Source organism: Orcinus orca, chromosome 10 (genome assembly GCF_937001465.1).
Source record: "Orcinus orca chromosome 10, mOrcOrc1.1, whole genome shotgun sequence".
Taxonomy (NCBI): domain Eukaryota; kingdom Metazoa; phylum Chordata; class Mammalia; order Artiodactyla; family Delphinidae; genus Orcinus; species Orcinus orca.
In genome coordinates, this window is record NC_064568.1 from 48,743,025 (window position 1) to 48,766,097 (window position 23,073).

The 23,073-nt window shown below is 38.7% G+C and overlaps 1 protein-coding gene across 15 annotated transcripts in view; it reads right to left on the reverse strand.

Annotated features, from left to right (window-relative positions):
- LRRFIP2 (LRR binding FLII interacting protein 2) overlaps positions 1-23,073 on the reverse strand; it is a 120,978-nt gene that overhangs the window by 74,211 nt on the left and 23,694 nt on the right. For 8 of the 15 annotated variants that reach the window (XM_049715914.1, XM_049715917.1, XM_049715918.1 and 5 more), the window contains exon 3: positions 7,857-7,943. In XM_049715914.1, coding sequence (XP_049571871.1) covers positions 7,857-7,943 — 87 coding nt within the window. Of the gene's footprint in view, positions 1-44; positions 102-6,587; positions 6,639-7,856; positions 7,944-23,073 lie in introns of all 15 variants that reach the window. The other 7 variants (XM_049715908.1, XM_049715910.1, XM_049715913.1 and 4 more) reach the window with 1 other exon arrangement.

Sequence of the window (23,073 nt, forward strand, 5' to 3'; positions counted from 1 at the left end):
GATGAGGAAAAGTATTAGAGGCAAGTTTGTAGGTTATTACAAACCAGAGAAGGACGATGATGACTGGACCGGTGGGAATACTTGGCCCTTTCCAACTCATCCTGGGAAAGGAGAAAGTACATGGAGAGTTAATCACTCAGCTGAGGGCTGTTGGTCAGAACAGCTGAGCACAGCAGCACCTTCCCCACAGCAGGCGGTAGGGACAGCTCAGCCTCAAAAGCTGGGTTTGGGGCTGCCATGTCCCTCAGTTGGAAAGAAAGTAGAAATAATCTTGGCAGTGTTTTTATTTGAACAAGTGTGTGTGTGTATCTATCATGTATCTGTCTGTCTGTCTGTCTATCTATATCTATCTATCTATCTATGGATAGATAGATAGATAGATCTGACCACTTGTAGAAGGTACTCTATATATGACCAAGGGAGTTCAATGTACCAAGATAAAAATAAGCAAGTATACTTAAACAGAAATTGAGGTCAGCATTAAAAGCAGACTGTGATCTATTTTTTCATTATGATGTTTACCCAAGGCAGGAAGAAATGTTTATTTTATTACAGATGTGGTTTAAGGTGACAATGTGTTGCTTTAAAAAGATTTGGGTTATAATTTTGTGCTCATCGCAAAAAAAGTTTTTTCTTTTTCTTTTACCACTCTAACTGGAAAAGAAGAGAACAACTAAATGAAATAGCCCCTGACTGTGTGTTGTTAATATGAAAAACTACTTAAAATTAGAAGAAAACGAATAAATATTTCAGAATTGATAAAGTTACTCAAAGTTATGCCTTATGAAGATTGTTAAAAAAAACAAAAAACCTCCAAACAGTTGACTAATTAAACGTAATTCTAAACTTTTCCATATTCAGCTATTAGCACTGGAGCATTAAGTAGAGTCGTGAAATTAAATGACTAGTCCCTAGAACCTAATCAAGTGTAAGAAACTTCTGATCAGAATTTCAAAGTCCCAAGTGTTAAAGTAATTTGCATTGACAAAGAATCTACACAAAACTGTCCAGCTGAGTTCATAGCTAATCAACACTGCTTTTTCCAAAATGCATCAATCCTTCAACACCCCATGACGATACGGCACTATCATCATGCAGGCAGAGCAGACGGCTATGCCTGACCATTCATCTCAAATCCAGAAACAGTAATTCAACTGAAACACCACAATTTAATGTTTTATTTTGGTCATGATCTTTGAATACAAGTCCAAAAAACTCTTGGTTGTCATGTGCTGTGTACATTGATGCATTTGATCAAATCTGTTCAGAAGTCGGTTTATAAGCACCAGTATGATTCAATAATTCAATATCCAATATGGTGTTCTGATTTTTAGGAATTCATCACCGATTCACATTTTTGTTATGTAATAGACACATGTAATCTGTAAGGAGCCAAGCAAATTTCTTCCCTTTCTTTGATTATCAGGTGATATACCACAAAAGTTTGGGGAGCATGTGTGTTAGCCCAGCAGAGTAGGTACAGCTTATTAAGTGGTAACCAGTTCTAGGCTAGTTAGCTTGGTTAGTATAAAGAGTCTTGTGCTACACAGGCAAGTTAATTCTACATGCCCCCTCCCAGTATTATTTGGGGTACTAGGGTGACATACATGGTTTAATGCTCAATCTTTATTCTACCCTTTCTTTTCATTCCACCTACTACACAAGAGCACTCTAAAAAACCCGCCTCTACACATGAAAAGATACTCAACATCATTAATTATTAGAGAAATGCAAATCAAAACTACAATGAGGTATCACCTCACATCAGTCAGAATGGCCATCATCAAAAAATCTACAAACAATAAATGCTGGAGAGGGTGTGGAGAAAAGGAAACCCTTTTGCACTATTGGTGCCAATGTAAATTGATACAGCCACTATGGAGAACAGTATGGAAGTTCCTTAAAAAACTAAAAATAGAACTACCACATTACCCAGCAATCCCACTACTGGGGATATACCCTGAGAAAACCATAATTCAAAAGGACACATGTACCACAGTGTTCACTGCTACAGTATTTACAACAGCCAGGACATGGAAGCAACCTAAATGTCCATTGACAGATGAATGGATAAAGATGTGGTACAATGGAATATTACTCAGCCATAAAAAGGAAAGAAACGGGGTCATTTGTAGAGATGTGGATGGACCTAGAGTCTGTCATGCAGAGTGAAGTAAGCCAGGAAGAGAAAAACAAATATCGTACATTAATGCATATATATGGAATCTAGAAAAATCGTACAGATGAACCTATTTGCAGGGCAGGAATAGAAATGCAGACGTAGAGAACGGACATGTGGACACAGTGGGGGAAGGGGAGGGTGGGACAAATTGGGAGATTAGGTTTGACATAAATACACTACCATGTGTAAAACAGATAGCTAGTGGGAACCTGCTGTATAGCTCAGGGAGCTCAGCTTGGTGCTCTGCAACGACCTAGATGGGTAGGATGGGTGGGGGAAGGGGGAGAGGGAGGTCCAAGAGGGAGGGGATATAGGTATACATATAACTGATTCACTTAATTGTACAGCAGAAACTAACACAACATTGTAAAGCAATTTTACTCCAATAAAAAATTAATTAAAAAGAAATTAAAAACCTGCCTCTAAAGAGCACAGCCCATTAAAGATGCAGCAGATGAATTCATATTTATTCTTAATTATACCTATTATAAAAATAATCCTAAATAACAATATCTTATTAAGTATTGATATACCCCTAGATTTACACAGCTTTCTTTTTAGCCCCATTTGAAAAAAATGGCCTAAAAGGAGTTCAGAAGAACTACAGAATAAAATGTAAACCCATACAGGCTGGTTAATTTAAACTGAGAGAATACAGTTTATTCCATAGTCATAAACGACCCCTTAAACAACCACTATCCAACAGAACTTTCTGTGACAATGGAAATGCTCTATGTTTGTGCTGTCTAGTATGGTAGCCACTAGCCACATGTGGCTACTGAGCACTTGAACTGCTAGAAGTACAACTGAGGAGAGAAATTTTTTACTTTAATCAATTTAAATCCAAATCTAATTATCCACATATGGCTAGTGGCAACCATACAAACAGTAAGGGAAGCTCAAAGCAAATTCTCATTACACCAAAAAAGACTCAAAGCACACATTTTACTAAGAGTCTGCCATGGAGCGCTACTCTTCTACAGAAAGGCAGGTATTCAGGTAGTCTTAAATTATTCCCTCTACCTGGAATACTTTTGCACAGTGGCAAATAGGAAGAAACAGAAGGAAACCCTTGTATAAAAGAAAAGACCCTAGCACCAACTCTAGAATTATTTTTAACAGCTAGAGGACTCTTAAAGATCATCTAGTCTGGGCTTCCCTGGTGGCGCAGTGGTTGAGAGTCCGCCTGCCAATGCAGGGGACACGGGTTCGTGCCCGGGTCCGGGAAGATCCCACATGCGGCAGAGCAGCTGGGCCTGTGAGCCACGGCCGCTGAGCCTGCGCGTCTGGAGCCTGTGCTCCGCAATGGGAGAGGCCACAACAGTGAGAGGCCCGCGTACCAAAAAAAAAAAAAAAAAAGATCATCTAGTCTGATCCCTTCATTTTACAGTACAAAAAACCCTGCAGCACAAAAAGATTAGGAATCAACAAAGTCAGAAAGCTGGGATCAGCATTCATATCTTCTAACTCACCAGACCATTGAACCTATACCGGCTAAATCCAGACTGATTACATAGAAAGAACATGAAGAAAATGGCAAGGTATCCCGGTTTTTACTCAGAGCTTTCTCCTCCTCTGGAATACAAAAAAAGAAAAAAAAAAAAAAAGCTTCCTTTTGCAGGTATTTCTGGGATAGTATTGAAACTGCCAATTGGCTTTTCTTGAATTACTAGCATCAGAAAGCCAATAGAAAAAAATTCAGCAAACTGTGTTCTTAGGTACCAATTACAAGGCAGAGTATCCCTCTCTTCCACGTCAGGAAAACAAAACATTTTCATTGTCCTGTGAGTCTCCTTATTAGTTTAAAGGATCCAAAGCTGAACGAACAGGACAATGACTTTAAAGATGGATATTTATCGTTAAAGCTTTCTGGAAAATTATGTTTTGATACATTCAAGTTAAATTAATGGAAATAAAACATATTCTGTTTTTTTTTTTTTTTTCGCGGTACGCGGGCATCTCACTGTCGTGGTCTCTCCCGTTGCGGAGCACAAGCTCCGGACGTGCAGGCCCAGCGGCCGTGGCTCACGGGCCCAGCCGCTCTGCGGCACGTGGGACCCTCCTGGACCGGGGCACGGACCCGTGTCCCCTGCATCGGCAGGAGGACTCCCAACCACTGCACCACCAGGGAAACCCCATATTCTGTTTTTAAAAGTTCACTTGGAATGAGGATGAAGTGGTTTTATTAAAAAAAAAAAAAAAAAAGCCCACAACCCTGTGAATACACCTGGCCATCTTCTCTGACAACAAATACTTAATTCAAGGCTGCAGCCATTCCCTCAGTTTTAAATTAGGAAACTTGAGAAACTGCATTTACTCTTTGAGGTCACCAACACGCCACTGCTTCAGACATCCAGTTTATAAACAGAAGCACTGGCTAACCTAAGACCAATTGGAAGCCCGGAGAGACATAGGCCCTTTTCTTCTTGGTCCTTCTACCTCCCGCTCCATTATTAGCACATGGGGCACCCTCTCATCCCTTAGAATTCTGTGTCTGTCACAACCAAGCAAGTTGTTTACTTCACCAATCCTTTATCACCTATCTATAAAATGGAGATAATGTACCTATCTTATAATGGGGAACGAGCACATATATAAAAAGCATGAGCACAGTGCTGGCACACAGATATGCACTCAACAATAGCTTCATTCCTGAGCCTCACGCCCTTGGGTTCCCTATTCACATCCCAACAGCCTACCCCCAGATGAAAAAGTAATAAAATTAGGAGAAATTATTAATATAGGAAGATTCTCCCTTCTAATAACTGACAATCCAATTGTTTGTATATACATTATTTCATTATAAATTTATTAGTAATTTATATTTTATATTGTGACTATCACATGCCAACTTATACTATAAGCTCATAGACAGAAAGCAGCCAGAGAGACAAGGATAAGGTAAGAAGTGAGAGGAAAAATCAGTTTTAAAGCAGTAAAAGCAAGTGTCAGAAGGTGTTAGAGTGTTAATTATTCCCATCCGAAACTAAACCCCACCTTCCCTGCATGTCCAAATCCTACCTATTACTGAAGACTTGGGTTAGTTGCCACCTGCATTTTAAGCCTCTAACCCCCTTCCATGAAAATCTAGCATGTTCACTGCCTGACCTGCACACCTTTCACAGAGATAAAAAATATGTTTATTTTCATGGCCTTTAAACATAGGAATCACATATTAAACTTCTAACTTAGACATTTCTTCTCATTTAATGTTTTGGTCTGCCCTAAGACATTAAACTCTTAGGCAATTTAATTTGAGAACTATTATACATAATTAAAAGAAGAAATTAATATTTCCATTTTTGTAAATAAAACCGATTTCTTATATTCACACCAAACATTTTTAAGACATCATCAGTAATATTAAGCCAGTTACATGCAGAAGACACTCTAAATAAAAATCATTAAGCTAGCTTTAGTAACAAGAAAGGACAGGTTCCACTCCAAAATAACAAACACATACATGAGGATTCGCTTAATTTTAAGCAACCAAACATCTTTTTTCTCTCTTTTCTAAAATATCACAATGAGAAGTATGATAAAGTTTTAAATGTGTACGTCAATACAGTCATAAATATTTTCATTCTGGGTATACCTTAGAATGCTATTCTAGAAGGGATTTGTTTATGAAAGTTGCTTGTTTAGCAACAATTAGATAGTGGTTCTTAACCTCTTAGGATCACAGACTCCTCTGAGAATCTGATGATAAAAATGCCTGTGGGCATTTCACATGAAAACATACATATACTCAAATCCTTGCCTGAGATTTTAAGGCTTCATGCCCCATCCCCCATGCCTATTCACATACCAAGCTAACAACCCCTGCAATAGGAGGCAGCTGGGAGACTTATCAACACTGAAAAAAGTTCAAATTTAAGAATGATTCACAGTAACTAACACTCTACTGGTTGCAGTTTGTTCTTGTAGCTAACAAATTTGGGAGTGATGGTAAAACAAAAAAAGTAATTTTCAGAGGAAATGAAAGAATGACTTGGGTCATCCCTCAATGAAAACCCTGCTGACTTAGTTTTTTTAAAAAAAGAGAGAAAGGAAGAAGGGAACAGGGAAGGAGAGGCGGGGTGGAGGGCGGTGGAAGGAATGAGAGGGGTAGAGGGACAAATCTGAGGGACAGAAGAACAAACCCATAGAAAGAAAACACATTCATCTACTCAATCTTTCTTGGTCAGGAGCATTCATGAGATGAGTGTGAGGCTGTAACTAGAACAGAAATGGCTGGACTCCAAGCACACACTTGGTCCACTACAGGCAGAAGAGACACTCTCTGACCTTTAGGTTCAAACATGACAAACACTCCTACTTGGCAAACGATTAGTCAATGTTTTACTTTGAGACTGCATATTTCAGCAACTGATCACAACATGCAGGGCAGGCAATCCTGGCCTACCAGCCACTTCTGAATCTGTCCCCATTTCCGATCAAAGGAATGATAAGAGTGCTACAAATGCAAAAGTTTCATAAACTAAAGCATCCAACATACTGCATTCTATGAAAAGTCTTAAATTAATCACATACATTTGCCCTGAACAGCAATGATTGTTAATTCAAAGTTGTTACACATTCAAAATACAGAACATACTAAGCTAAATATGCTCAATAATAGAGATATATGGTCCTCTGTAGTTTAGAGAACTATAAATAAAACTTATACTTAATAACTGTATCCTTATAATTTTAGGAGTATAAAAGACAATACATTGTCACATTTTCATTTCAAGCCAAGAATTGCATTCATATTTGAAGCTATGAGGTTAAAAAATTTAGCAATATATTAACTGCTTTTGGTTTTGTTTTTGAGCTGTGACAATATGGACTCTATGCACATCTCTTTAACACATTAACAGAAGATCCACCACCAACCTCTAAAGTGTTTAATACTGCCCTGCAGGTTTTACACCCCACTTCGTACTAATACAACATCAGAAATATTTTTTATGGGAATTTTCAGAGCTAGGTCAATGTCAGAAGGAAAGAGTAAAAAAGAGTATTTGTTTTATTTTAAAGCAACCCAATTTCTATATGCCTACTTAGAAAATTTTTTTGCTTTTCTTTCCGATAATTAAAACATATTGAAATGTATTAACTACAGAAAAGCATAAGAACATAAAACCAATCATAATTCCACCATAGATAAACCAAAGTACTGGTAGTAATCACTTCTTTCCAGTAGTTTTTGACCTATATACAGATACTAGTTTTTGTAACACAAAACTGGAGTTCCACCCGTCTTACAGTTGTGCTTTTTTTTTCATTTTCTTAGATGAATATTTTCTTCTATTATTAAATATGCTTACAAACTGTAAGGTTGTATGATTTAGTTTTACTATGCAGACATCATAACATAATTAGTCAAAATTCTAGGACATTTAGGACCACAGGAAATAACTTTGTCATCGCTAAGCCTACTTTAGCTGTTGCAAGCACTTATTACACAATAATAACTTATAATGAGTAAGAGCTATGTATGTGTTTGCTGTTATGATTTAAAACAAATATTGCATTTAACTTGCTGACATAAATGGCTTGTTAAAATATATACATCAGGTTATTCTATTCCCAGTGTTTCAGAAGAAACCAGTTTTACTTCAGACAGAAACTAGCCAAGTATTGATATTTTTGAGACCAACACTAAATCAGGGTTATCCACCCAAATTACCTCTTTTTGTTGCCGTTCCAGTTCTCTCATGCGGATATCTCTTGCTTCTGCTCGGGCAGCCCGTTTTGCTGCCAGTCTTGCCTCTGCCTGAAAAGTAATGTAAAGATTCAGCTTTATTTAAAAACCACCACCACCAGCACCACACCTGTACATCAGCTTGAAGGACAAGGAGCCAATGGGACATTACTTCCCAAAGAGGGTGGGGGGCAAGATGTCATCCACCAGCAGCCCGACTGACTTCCTCCATCAACATCCCGTCCGTACTCACTTCTTTTCCTAGTCCCAGAGTCTCTCCTGAAATCTGGGCCTTTACCGTCAACTGCTTGCCTTGATTACACATTCAAAACATTTCACACAATTCATTATATGTTTCTACACACTTGCTTTTTCCAGAATTTTCTTCCCCATCAATTCAATCATACAGATTAGAAACTGCAGGGCCAGCCTCTATTTCACTTTGAACCTTGCCAGTATTCCCTCTCCAAGTCCTGTCAATTCTGGACCACTGAGTTTCTCTCCAACCCATCTCAGGTTTCTTTATGCTCACTGTTCCTGCTTGTTTCAGGAACTCTTCCTCTCTCTCTCTCTTTCCATTGAGATATAATTCACACACCATCAAATCCACAACTTAAAAACATACAATTCAGTGGGTTTTCAAGTACATTCACAAAGTTGCACAATTATCACTACTATCTAATTCCAGGATACTTTTATCACCCCAAAAGGAAAACCTGTACCCATCAGTCATCACTCCCCGTTACCCAAACCCAGACCCTAGCAACCACTAATCTACTTTCTGTCTCTATGAATCTGCCTCTTCTGGACATAGCATATAAATGAAATCATACAATAGGAACTCTTTATCTCTTGTTTGGATACTGCAACAGTCTCCAAATCCATCTACCCAACTCCAGATTCTGCCCTTCAATTCATCCTCTATGTGGTTACATGATTGCCAGTCTGCCTTTGTTTCTGATCATGTCAATCATTCTGCTGTGTAAAATACTCCAGTGGCTCCCCATTACTCATGGTTAAAGCAAAAATTCCATAGACTAGCACAAAGAGAAGACAGGAGACGAAAAGCAAAAGCAGAGATTAAGGTTTCTCCCAGTCATCTCTCCACCTTATTTCCCATTATGTGCCCCACCTGCGCCAGCCGCATCCACCTTCCTCCACTCCTGGACTCTATCTACTGTGCTGGGAGGTTAATCCTCTCTTCACAGACTGCTGGCAGGAGGTATTCTCCCTTCTCTCTTCTTCAGCTACCGTGCTACCTTCTATGAAGGGTTCCCCCAGTCCCTCTTTCACAGAGTAATACCCTATGGACATGTGCCTACTGTGGCTTATTACACTGTATTAAATGTACTATATGGTATTATATGGTATTAAAATTACATACTTCTGTCACCCCACAAATTTCATGCCTCAGTGCCTGCTAAATAAACAAGAGATTTTCAGGTCATGGGCCAAAGTATCGAGGAAATGAGCCAACGAAACAGCTTGATGTACCACATGAAACAAAAAAATCTCTCTGGTTTCCCTTGCGGTGGTTTCCTCAGTTCTTGGCCACATCCCAACTCTGATTCAGATCCCCTCTCTTCTGATAATGACAGTAGCTGCTTCTTCTCATGCTATTATATTTGTGCCTAAGTCTCACACTAGGAAGAGACTCAGCCAATGTTTAAAGTGGTCTTCTGTGTGTAAGCAATTATACTGAGCACTGAAAATACAGAGTTAAGACATGCCACCTCTGCCCTGAAGATGTTCACAAACTAGCCAAGGGAGACAAACACAATGTTTAAAGGGAAGGAAGCATGCAGGGAGGAGCAATTAGTTTTGCCTGGCAAGGTCACAGCAGGCTTCTAAGAAGAGGAGACAGTTTAATGGTTACTACTTTTTCAACTACCCCAATTTTGGCAATTTCCTAGTCTGTTTAACTGACCTTTAAGTAGCAAAAACGCTGCAAAGTGAACGGAAATCTGCCAACCGAAAGCTCTCACACTGTCATCACCAGAGCAATTAGTGTTCTCACATGAATTTTACATTGGCCTCTATCATTAAAAACCCTACATTCCCCACCTTCTTTACCCCTCTATGAATGGTCACCATGTTCTTACCAGAGTTTATATTTTATAGAGAAAGACTTCAAGGCTAAGTTATGCTTCAGCAGATAACAAATACGTTTTAAAATTAGAAATTATCATTTTTCTGGGAAAAATTTTCAAATCTCTCTTTTTAATTTAAGAAAGCCACAGCAATGTGTAGGAATTTTCATTTACACTTATATTAGCTTTGCACTTGTAGCTTCCCTTAGAAATTTATTGAGAATGCCAATTTCATCCTCCTGAGATCTGTGGCCAATTCTGCACAATCTATTCTAAAACGGGACTTCTCTCACCAAACCTAAATTATAGGTAATTGAAATCTATTCTCTAATACAACTTCTTGCACAACAAAAGGACCTACTGTATAGCACAAAGAACTCTACTCAATATTCTGTAATAACCTATATGGGAAAAGAATCTGAAAAAGAATGGATATATGTATAATATATGTATAACTGAATCACTTAGCTGTACACCTGAAACTAACACAACACTGTAAATCAACTATACCCCAAAATAAAAAATTAAATTTAAAAATTAAAAGAAAAAAAAGGAAGGGACCTAACTGCTGTATAACAGAAAGAACATGGGCTTCAGAGCCAGAAAAACATCCTTCTCTTTGTTACTTAGCCAATTTTATGCAAAACTCAGATACTACCTCCCTTGGAGTTGGTATTAAATAAGGCAAGCTTTAAAAAGGTAAAGAGGATTTAAAATTACTTTATCTGTTTTTTTTCTGTACATTGCTTCCACGTGCCTGACAGGAGTAGCAAGGAGCTAACGGTGATTCCAATCTGGTAAGACAAGACGTGTACTCTATTCTTATACTGACATATTTTGAAATAGTCAAATTATAGGTACACAAAGCATACTTCTAAGTACCAACACTAGCACTTTCCCCTCAGAATACTATTGCGTAAAAGAGCTACTGCAAATTCGTTTTAACCCACCCTGACAGATATAAAATAAAAAAGATAAAAAACTAAAGGACCATGAGGATTTAACTGAGTTCAAAACAAAGTTGGTTAAAAAAAAATAAACATGGAATCACCACTTGATCCAATAATTCCACTTCTGGGTACATACAACAAAGAATTGAAAGTAGAGACCCAAACAGGTATTTGTATACCAATGGTCATAGCAGCATTATCCATAATAGCCAAAAGGTGGAAACAACCCAAATGTCCATCAGCAGATGAATGGATAAACAAAATGTGTTATGTACATACAATGGAATATTATGTAGCCTTTAAAAGGCTACATAATAGTAATAATTTAATAGTAAATTTTGACACAGGCTACAACATGGATGAATTCTGAAGACTTTTTTTTAAATTAAATTTTATTGGAGGACTTCCCTGGTGGCGCAGTGGTTAAGAATCTGCCTGCCAATACAGGGGACACAGATTCGAGCACTGGTCCAGGAAGATCCCACATGCCACGGAGCAACTAAGCCCGTGCACCACAACTTCTAAGCCTGGGCTCTAGAGTTTGTGAGCCACAACTACTGAGCCTGCATGCCACAACTACTGAAGCCCACACACCTAGAGCCCGTGCTCAGCCACAAGAGAAGCCCACCACAATGAGAAGCCGGTGCACCACAATGAAGAGTAGCCCCCGCTTGCCACAACTAGAGAAAGCCCGTGCAACAGCAATGAAGACCCAATGCAGCCATAAACAAACAAACAAACAAACAAATAAATAAAATATATGAGGAAGTTGAGTCTTAAAAAAAAAGTTTTACTGGAGTATAGTTGTTTTACAATGTTGTTGAAGACATTATTAAGTGAAATAAGCCAGACACAAAAGGACAAATATTAAATGATTCTGCTTATCTCAAGGATCTAAAGTAGTCAAATACCATGGAGATAGAAAGTAGAACAGTGGTTTCCAGCGGCTGGTGGGGACAAGGGAATGGGGAGTTATTATTTAATGGGTACAGAGTTTCAGTAAGGATGATGAAAAAGTTCTGAAGATGGATAGTTGTGATGACTGCACAGCATCTAAATGTACTTAGTGCCACTGAACTGTATACTTAAAGATGATTAAAATGATAAATTTTATGTTATGTTTATTTTACCTCAAAAAAAAAAGGTTAGTTAACTTAAAAGTTAGCGTAAGACATGAATGAAATCATAAGTATTCAGGAGCCTAAATCATTTAAGTATTTGTATGGTCTTTAGGCTGACATGACCCAAACTTTTAAATCAAGTTAACAGGAAAATTCAGGAACTGGAAATTCAGGTTCAGAAGTTACCTGTGAAATCCAGTAAGTACTGGACCAGGTTTCTAAACATTATTCTGATCATTATGCTTTCAAATATTAGGCACATAAAAGCTGATTAAAGGAAATATGTAATTGGATAGGTATAGGAATTTATTCTTCCTAGAGCAGTGAAAATGAAAACACAAAAAATAAAGATATGTTTGGATAGAACTAAATCTATTTCTCACTAAATGCTTGGGGCAAGTGGAAAAACAAAATGACAGCAAAAACCATGGGCCTTGATCACTCCTGGAATAAATGCTTTAGATTGTGTTAAATCATAAACCTTCTAAATTTGTTGAATGTTCACTTTATCACTCAACTAATAACTAGGAACCATACAATGGAAAAGATGAGGACTAAACATGTACTATGGTTTGAGTGCTTCTACATTAGGGACTTTTCCTCTACCATAAGAATCTTGTATTATGTTGTTTGGGGATGTAAAAAAAGAAAAATACATGAGATGCAATAAAAAGACAAATACGGTTGACCCTTGAACAACATGGGTTTGAATTGTATGGGTCCACTTACACACGGATTTTTTTCAATAGTAAATACTACAGAACTACATTATCCACAGATCAGAGGAACCCCAGATATGAAGGGCCAACTGTAAGTTACAGGGGGATTTTTGACTGCAGGGAGGGTCGGCATCCCTAACCTCCTCATTGTTCAACGGTCAACGGTAACTCCATTTTAGAATGGGCAAAGGATTTGAATAGACATTTCTCTATAGAAGATATACAAGTAGCCAATTAGCGCACAAAAAGATGCTCAACATCATTGGTCATTAGGGAAATGCAAATCAAAACCACACTGACATACCATTTCACACCCACGAAGATGGCTATAACAAAAAAATTTTTAAATGGAAAATAAATAGCGTTGGCAAGGATGTGGAGAAGTCAGAACACACTGCTGGTGGAGATGTTAAACGGTGTAGCTGCTACTGAAAATGGTTTAGCAGTTCCTCAAAACATTAAACATAGACCATAAGACCTGGCATCCACCTCTAGATATGTACCTAAGGGAAACGAACACATGTGTTCACACAAAAACTTGTACATTAAGTATTCATAGCAGTATTATTCATAATAGTCCCCCAAATGGAAACAACCCAGATATTCATCAACTGATGAATGGATAAACAAAATGTGGTATCATCCATAGAATGGAATATTATTCAGACATAAAAAGGAATGAAGTACTGATATAGGTTACAACATGGATGAACCCTAAGAACATTATGCTAAGTGAAGGAAGCCAGACACAAAAGTTCACATATTGTATAATTCCACTTATATGATATGTCCAGAATAGGAAAATCCAAAGACCGAATGTAGATTACTGATTGCCAGGGGCTGGAGTAAGGGGGAGATGGAGAGTGACTGCTAATTGGTATGGGGTTTCTTTCTGTGCTGATGAGATGTCTCTAATTTGTAATTAGGAAGTGGCAGTGGTTGTGCATCCTTCTGAATACACTAAACACCACTAAAAACTGCACACTTTAAAATGGTGAATTTTACAGTATATGAATTATATCTCAATTAAAAATTTTTAAATAAATGAGACACAGTGAATAAAAAATATGCTAAATTAAATAAATAGTAAAATATGTAAAACTCCAACACATAAAACTCAGTATATAAAATGGGAGAAAGGGACTCATGATCTAGTAAGTCTGGAAAATGCGAGGTTAAGTTTTTAAAAATCTTTAATAATACACATTATGAATTGCCAAGAAAAAGGTAAAATAAAAAAGCATTTCTCAGACTTAACCTAACCACATTACTAAATAAGCCCTAAGTAATTCTTCAAGGATTATGCTCCAAGGAACACATGTGGGAAATAATGATTAAGCTCTGGCAATATATCAGGACCCAATTCAAACTGTACTAATTCTGTTGGGGGGGGGGCTTACCCTTGCTCTCAATATTTATAAAATTAAACAATGTTTTGAGAGTGATCTTCATAGAATCAAAACTCAAACTTTCAAGATGACAGAAAAGATGAGACCTCATTAATATTACTACCATCATTTGAACACTTAGCAAAGCTAGGTGTTTATTTTCCTTTAATCCACAAAGTAACACCTTGAGGTACAGAAGGATTAAGTAATTTGCCCAATATCTCCTGGCCAGCAAGTATTGGAACTGAGATCCACATCCTTAGAATCTGACTCCAGTTAATGCTCTTAACAATGTTGCCACAACTTATATCTTTACACCCCAAGTGTAAGAACATATCCTTAGGCAAATAATAAAAGTTTAGTTTGGATGAATTAACCTGTGATTTTTCAATTTAGCATAGATTCTCTCTTTTCTGTGAAACTGTACCATTCTGGTTCCCTTTTTTCTTTGACCATGACTTTACCCCAAATGTAGTTAATCTCCTTTTGCTCTACACAGCCTTTCCTCTCATCTGTTTACTCCACATTTTCAACTATCAGCCAACGAGAATGATTCAAATCTAGCATCTCAAGCTCTGACCAGAATCAAAGCCTACATTTCTAACTGTCTAGTGGATCTCTTGTCATATACTAAGAGTGAATAAAAACAACCTCATCTTCCCTCAGTGAATACGCTTTTGCTTCCCTATTTTTCAATCTCCAGAAATGGAACCCTTGTTGAAAACTCAGTCTCAGGGACTCCTACTTCCTAACTAAACCTTCTTTACAATATCCCTTAAATGCAACCTTTAATATCCATTCCTACAGACTCCCCCTCTTACAAGCAGGCCCTTACACTTTCACCTAGGATACTTTATTTCCTAATTCTAACTTCACTTTCTCCATTCCAACTCTCCTCCTATCCGTGTTATTTCCACATTACACACTGTTAAATTAATCTGCACCAAGGAACAAGTGGTTGATTAGCCATAATATACTTTATGATGCCCAATACCCAAAAGCATCCTTACACTTTCAGAATTTTAAATTTAGATTCTGTTACTGCTTAGGTCAAATAAACACTGAACAGGCTAAAATAAACCAAATCAGCCCAAATCAATTTCCAAATCAGAAACTCAGCTAAGGCCAATCCTATTATAACTGTCCTGTGGGTCTACAAGTAAAGCAGGATCTATCCTATCCACTGGACAGTGCCCTCTGTTTCCTTGGAATATAACCCACATGTCAAACTTCATTTGGAACTATTCTGGGGGGGCTGAATATTCTGGGGGGAAACAAAGTTATATCCACTTAAAAAAAATAGTTTGAATCCATCATCCTAAGAGTCAAAGGCAAGAGAGTTCATTATAAAGCTACATGGCAATATAAATATAAAATATATGTATATACACATAAAACACAAATGTAAAGTTATATAAAATATACATATAAAACATATATGGACATGTCCATATATAAAGAGACACACACCCTCTGTGCTATGATGTGAACTCCACCCTCCCTAGGGACCTTGCCTCAACTATCTGATCTCTCTCCTCTGTCTACACTCTCTTCCTCTACTGGTTTGTTCTTTCTCATCATAAGTAGGTTCAAAGTCTGTCTTATCTTTAAACAAACAAACAAACAAACAGTCCCATCCTGGTTCAGTTCTGCCTCGTCTTCTCTTTACAGCCAACTTTTTCTAGCACCTCCCTCCTCACTCCCCACTCCCTTCAAATGACTGCTTTCTGGCTTCTGCCCAAATCATTTCAGTGAAATTGCTCATGCCAAAGTCACTTATGACCTCTGACTACCAAACCCAATAGAATTTTTCTCTTCTTATCTCACTTGTCCTTTCTGGCTTCCCATATCACTGCCACGCAACTTCTGAAAACTCTCCTCTCTTGGCTTTCTGCAATACTAGTCTCTCCTGGTTTTCCTCTTGACTCTCTGACCTCTCTTCCTCAGAATCCTTCATGGGCTCATTTTTCTCTGCTAGCTCCTTAAACTTTAATATAGCCAAAGCTTCCAGGCTTCATCTCACTCTCTTCACTCTATGTTCCCTCCCTGGTTGATACTGAGAGTCTGCAAAGCTTTGTGTCCAACCCAGACTTTTCTGTCACAGTCCTGATCCAACTGGCTATTAAACACTGGGGCTGTCCCACTGGAACCTCGGATTTGCTATATCACAAATGGAATTTATAATCTTTCCCTTAAATTTCCTCTTCCTCTTTATGTCCCCATCAGCTGTCCCATTACCCAGAACTGAAATGAAGGATCCCCGTAAGGCTCCTTCCTCCCTCGTTTATATCCCCCCGTCCATACCCTGTCACTAAATCTCAGCTATAGTTCTCATCAAGATTCTCTCTCTCTACTATTTCTTCAGTCCAAACTTCCCTCTCCATTCCCACTATCACTGCCTTAATTCAGGCTCTCATCAACTGTCACCAAGATGACAACAAAGCTTCTTAACTAGTTTTCTCCTTACCAGTCACTCTTTACATGGTGGCTAAATCTGAAGAAGGTTTTACCCTTCAAGGGCTCCCCCACAGATGCCGAAATCACACGTGAACTCCTTAGCACACAAATCCCTTCCTGATCGGCCCCTCTGGTCTCTCCAGCGTCATCTCCCATTCCCCCCACCATCTCTCCAGCCAAACTGAGCTGTTATTCTAGCAGCTTCCCACATGTTCTAGTTGTTTCACACCCCTGTGCCTGAGAACACTTAGAAAGTGACACACACAAACCCATAAAACAATACTGTTTATAGTGATATGTATTAGAACCTTTAGAACAGGAACAGAAAGGATACCTCATGATTTTATTATAGTGGTTCCCTGTTGGGGTGGGGAAAGGGAAAATAGGCCTGGGGGTAAAATAAAGGGCCCTAAACTTGGTTTATAATGTCTTCTCCCTTCCTTCTGATCTTTATAAGAAAAGGTCTGCAATAACTGTCCCAAAATGTTAGCATCATTTAATGTAGACTCATGGGTACTGACATCATCATCAAAACCTTTCTGCATTTAACATTTTTCAAAAAGAATAGAACATAACACACACTCAAATGCCTTTAAAGGAAGGGAAACCTCTAGCTTTTAAACTTTTGTCCTGCTGTGATCATGTGACAGTTTTAAAGGGAGGCAAATTAAAATTTCATGATTTGACAGAAATGCAGTGAACTGAGCCAAACATGGAATTGCCAGCCTGCATGTATATCCATAATATAAAATCCATGCAACTGGCATAAGAAAGAAAAATAAGGTATAATTTGGACCTTTACAGACCACACTTTAATATCAAGAAATTTGAAATACAAAATTCTAGAAAGTGAAACATTTAAGGCAAATGACTAATTCAGGTAGCTAAAGACTCAAGAGTTTACTGTGTTTAATTTTGTTTATTCTTCCGTGACATTCATGCCAAAAGAACACTGGAAGACAAATTAAGAGACATAATATTTATTGTGTTGCTATGGTTTCCAAATTAACAAATAAAAATCATTACTCAATTTCCTAGCAACTTCCCTTTAGTAGAAAATCTTAGGTACCATTTTTCTTAATTAGATTTTTTTTAACGATTATTCTTTTTTTTTAAAAGAGGTGCATTTCTTTTTTTTTTCTTTTTTTTTTTTTGCAGTACGCGGGCCTCTCACTGTTGTGGACTCTCCCGTTGCGGAGCACAGGCTCCGGACGCGCAGGCTCAGTGGCCATGGCTCACGGGCCCAGCGGCCATGGCTCACGGGCCCAGCCGCTCCGCAGCATGTGGGATCTTCCCAGACCAGGGCTCGAACCCATGTCCCCTGCATTGGCAGGTGGATTCTTAACCACTGCACCACCAGGGAAATCCCTTTAATTAGATCTTACAATATAATTGTGTTTAACCGTTTTTTTAAAGCTTTTGGTAGTTGAAAACCAACTATATAAATTTTTCTGAGCATAAACACCAACATGTATTAGATAAAATCTAGGGATTTTAACCCATTTTCTTCTGATGTCAAACAACTATATCTTCCTTTTATTTAGAAAACTTCTGACAGCCAAATATTCTTTTGGAATGAGAGAAGGAATTTAATATTACAGACTTTATTACTGAGGTTTGACTACAATCTAGTAAATAGATAGCCCAGGAAGACTGAAACTCTGGCTCAGCAATGACGCATCTAACCGAAGGGGAAATGTGACCCACAGTTGTGGTAGAGATACTCTGTGTGTGTGCTGGGGGTGGCGGTGGGGCTGCTAGTAGCGTCCTTACATTTAGGATAAGGGTACTGCGCTATCTAAATTTTTTCTCCAAATACCTGTAACTCATGGGAATGGTGAAGATTGTGACAATGAACTTTACACCAAGTATTTTTTAGTCACGCTGACACAAAACTAAGTAATAGGGCTCAATAATCCTCCCTTAATTCTGGTTAGAGGGATAAATCAAGGAACAGTGAGATACCGAGAGGAACGCTGGCCATCACAGAGCCCTGGATTTGCGGGGGCGGGGGGGGCGGGAGGGAGTGCCCAACCACATCGCCTACCCTCCTTCGCCTCAGTTCCAGTGGGTTTTGGGGGAAAAAACAGAGAGGTCTGCACTTGACAGGAATTGGCTGCATTCATGTACTAATGCCACTGGAAAGATTCCTAAATGACTAAAAACGACAACTTAGGTCTGCTCTTTCAAAGAATTTGTCTACTAAAAACAGTAAGTACAAAGGGGGAGAATTTTTAAAGAAAACTTTTAACTGGACAGAAATGGAAAGAAAAACATTCATTTTTCATAACCTTGAAAAATTAACTCATATTTCATAATCTTTTATAAATTTTTGTGTACCACCATTGAGTGTATTAAAGGCATTTGAAAGGTATTTTAAATAAGCGTAATTCTGCCTCCTGTGCAGTTAATTTTTCAGACAAATCCAATTTGCAAAGAACAACCTGAACCAAACACAAAAGGGTGATCAAAAAAGTGCCAAAATTAAGAAAGACTTAAGACATGACCTTGAAATCACAGAGTTCTTTAGGGCTCAGCCTGAGGAGTGATTATCCTCAACTCTACACTTTCTCCCTAGACAATCTCATCCACAACTCATGATTTCAATTACTTCCTACATGCGCACAAGTCTCAAATATGTATGTATAGCCCAGATTTCTCCTTTGACCTCTTGATCCAAATCCCCAAACTGCTTCTTCAAAATCTCCACTTAGATGCCTCACAGGCACGTTAAATACCACACGTCCTAACATAAATTCATGGTCTTCCCTCTCCAAACCTCCTCCTCGCACTAACGTTGCCTACCACCCCAAGGATGCACAACCCCAAACCTCCCCTCTCTGCCACCTAAGCACTGCCACTCGCTGGGCACCTCCTCCTACCTCTGCACTCCAACCGCCTCTCCCCATCCCTACTGTCATCATTCTAGGCCGGGCCACCAATGCCTCTGCAAGTCTCATGACTCATCTCTCCGCATCCACTAACGTCTCCTTGTGATATCATCTCCAACCCGCAGGAAAGTCATCCTCTGAAGGCACAAATCTGTTCACGTCATACCCCTACACAAAACCCTTCAATGTTTTTTCCTTTGCTCTTAGGACACAGACCAAAATCTTATATCAGGGTTCTCACCCTCAGCCCTACTGACATTTGCTGTGGGGACTGTCCTGTGCACTGTAGCATTTTTAGCAACATCCCTGGCCTCTCCCCACACATGCCACTAGCGCGCCCCTCCCCCTGTTATGACAGGCAAAAATATCTTCATACACTGCCAACTGCCCTCAGCTAGACAAAATCACTCTCAGTTGAGAACCACCGGCCTGTGTGACCTGGCTCCTGCCTACCTCTCTGGCTACTCTCCTCCTTGCTGTACGTGTCAGAGTTAACAGTGATATCACGGGAGGCAAATATTAAGAGTGTAGGAGCCAAAGTGCACATTTCAGCCCAACCCTTTTCTAGCTATGTGGCCTTGCGCAAGTTACCTCACTTCTCCATGTCTTGGATTCATCACGGATAAAATGAGAATAGTAGACCACCCCATAGAGTTATCAAGAGGATTAAATCTGTTTAAAGAACTTAGAATAGTGCCTGGTACATAATAAGAGCTCAGCAAATGTTAGCTGTGCTGTTGTTACTCCTTGAATTCTCCACACTCTTTCAGCCTCCAAGCTTGTCACACATTCTTCCCTCTGACTGTAAAGCTCCTCCCCGCATCTGACAACTGCTTCCCCTAAATCACTGCATTCCTCCTTCAAACTCAATTGAAAAGGCGCTTCCTCAGGGAAGCCTTCCCAAAGCCCCCAAAATGTCAAGTCCCCCATCACACACTCTTTAATGAAATCATTTACTGTTCACTCAAAGCATTTAGCACAGTTGTAAATAAATGTATTATTACATTTGCTCAATTCTAAGAATGCCACTGGTTGTGATATACACTGACAATCACAGCTTTCAAGACAGAAATTACAATATTAAATGTAGACATTAAATTTGAAGAAAAAAAAGAAGCTGAAAATCAAAGAACAGGTCCATTATGTAATGATTTTTTAGCGTCAATTTTCCCCTCTAGAACTTAAGCTCCAAAAAGGGAAATGACCATGTTAGACCTGTCCATTCCCTGTCCTCCTTACCTAACACAGCATCTACAGAGATTAAATGCTCAATAAACATTTACTAAATGAATGACATTCAAAATTCACGTTTAAAAAAGGAACCCACTTTATTCTTTTCTTTTAATCTTTTTTTTAAGTTTTTAATTTTTTTTCTTTATTTTTTTGGCTGCTTTGGGTCTTAGTTGCAGCACACGGTATCTTCATAGAGGTATGCGGGATCTTTTCCCTGTGGTGCGCGGGCTTCTCTCTAGTTGTGGAGTTCGGGTTTCCTCTCTCTAGCTGTGGCACACAGGCTCCAAGGCATATGGGCTCTGTAGTTTGTGGCATGCAGGCTCTCTAGTTGAGGCGTGTGGGCTTAGTTGCACCGCGGCATGTGGGATCTTAGTTCCTCCACCAGGGATCGAACCCATGTCCCCTGCATTGGAAGGCAGATTCCTTACCACTGGACCACCGGGGAAGCCCCCAAGACTACTTTATTCTTAAATGAAAGATGGTATTACCCATAATTATTATTGATTATGGTAATTCTTTGCATTTTAAAAAACTGCTATCCTTGCCAAGAGTTTTTTATCCTTAGTTCGACATGGCCTAAAAATGAATACTCAAATAAAATAGCTAAATAACTATGAGAAAATCATTAGCTCTATCAAGCTATTATGATTATTATTCCATAAAACAATAACACTGGACAGTATCTTTTTTATTTATTTATTTTTTTACGGTACACGGGCCTCTCACTGTTGTGGCCTCTCCCGTTGCGGAGCACAGGCTCCGGACGCGCAGGCTCAGTGGCCATGGCTCACGGGCCCAGCCGCTCCGTGGCATGTGGGATCTTCCCAGACCAGGGCACGAACCCGTGTCCCCTGCATTGGCAGGCGGACTCTCAACCACTGCGCCACCAGGGAAGCCCTCTGGACAGTATCTTTTAAACTAAGCACAATTCTTCCCTTTGTATCCTTCTCAGGCTGCTAATCTATAATCAAAACCACAAACTTCTGGTTCTCACTACTCATCATTCCAGATGCCTGGAATTTACCTCTTTAAGCAGCAAAATAATAAAATCCAACCAAGGGTCCATCAATAGATAAATGGATAAACAAAGTATAATATATACATACAATGGTACATCATTCAGCTATAAAAGAAGGAATTAAGTTATTTACAAGGAAAAAAAAAAGAGGAATGAAGTTCTGACACATGCTACAACACGGATGAATCTTGAAGACATTATGCTAAGTGAAAAAAACCAGACACAAAAAGGACAAATATTGTAAAATTCCAGTTATATGAAGTATCTAGAATTAGACAAATTCATAGGGACATAAAGTAGATTAGAGGTTACCAGGGGCTAAAAGAGGGGGCAATGGAGTTACTACTTAATGGTTACAGAATTTCTGTCTGGGGTGATGAAAGATTTTTGAAATAGACAGTGGTGCTGGTTATAAAACACTGTTAATGTAATTAATGCCAATGAATTGTAGACTTAAAAATGGTTAAAATGGCAAATTTTCTTATATATATTTTAACCACAAATTAAAAGTGAATCATGTAAAAACCATTGAATGGTATGCTTCAAATGAGTGAACTATATGTTATGTGAATTATATCTCAATAAAGTTATTTTAAAAAATGAAATCCAAGTTCTAGCAGCTACAAATGTTAAACAGCCATAGTTTCTTTTTCTTCCTTATTATTACAAGTAGGTTTGCACACCAAATATGTATACACGTAAATTCTGCTCAATGTAAAAGTCTCCAAACATTCCACTTACTAGACCCTAACTCCTATAAAAGACGATCGCTTTCTATGCCTGTCATTGATTCTTTAGATTCAAGAGAGTTGTGTGTTATGAGTATGAATTTTCTTTGGGTCCTGAATCTCAAAAGAGATCACAGAATTTTAGAACTGCAAGGGCTTTCAAATCATCAGCTTCAAAAATAAGCAACATTCTGATGACTTCCATTTGAAGAGATGTGCAGAAAACATGTTTTCTTCATAATTTCAGCTCTACAACAAGGAAAGGAGGAATATTCCAGGCTTCAGTGAGGCCATAGTAAGACTGCTTGCAAACCCTCCAAGAAGCTTCTACTTCTCATAGGAACACTCTTCATAACACTCACCAAACTGACCGTGGTAAGGCGGCATAACTGGCTTTCATCCATCCCTATCTTTCTCCTTTTGCGAGGCTAGCTGCCTAAGGGTCTCCATTTGATACACTCTGTGCTTTCGGGTAATTTTCACTGAAAGTCAACTCTCCAACTGCATTTCCCCCCAAACCTGTGGGACAATCAAAGTCAAACAAGCGAGAAAGGTAAGCATCCAGATTGGCCTTCTGATACCCTAGAGAACCTGCTGCTGACCTCCT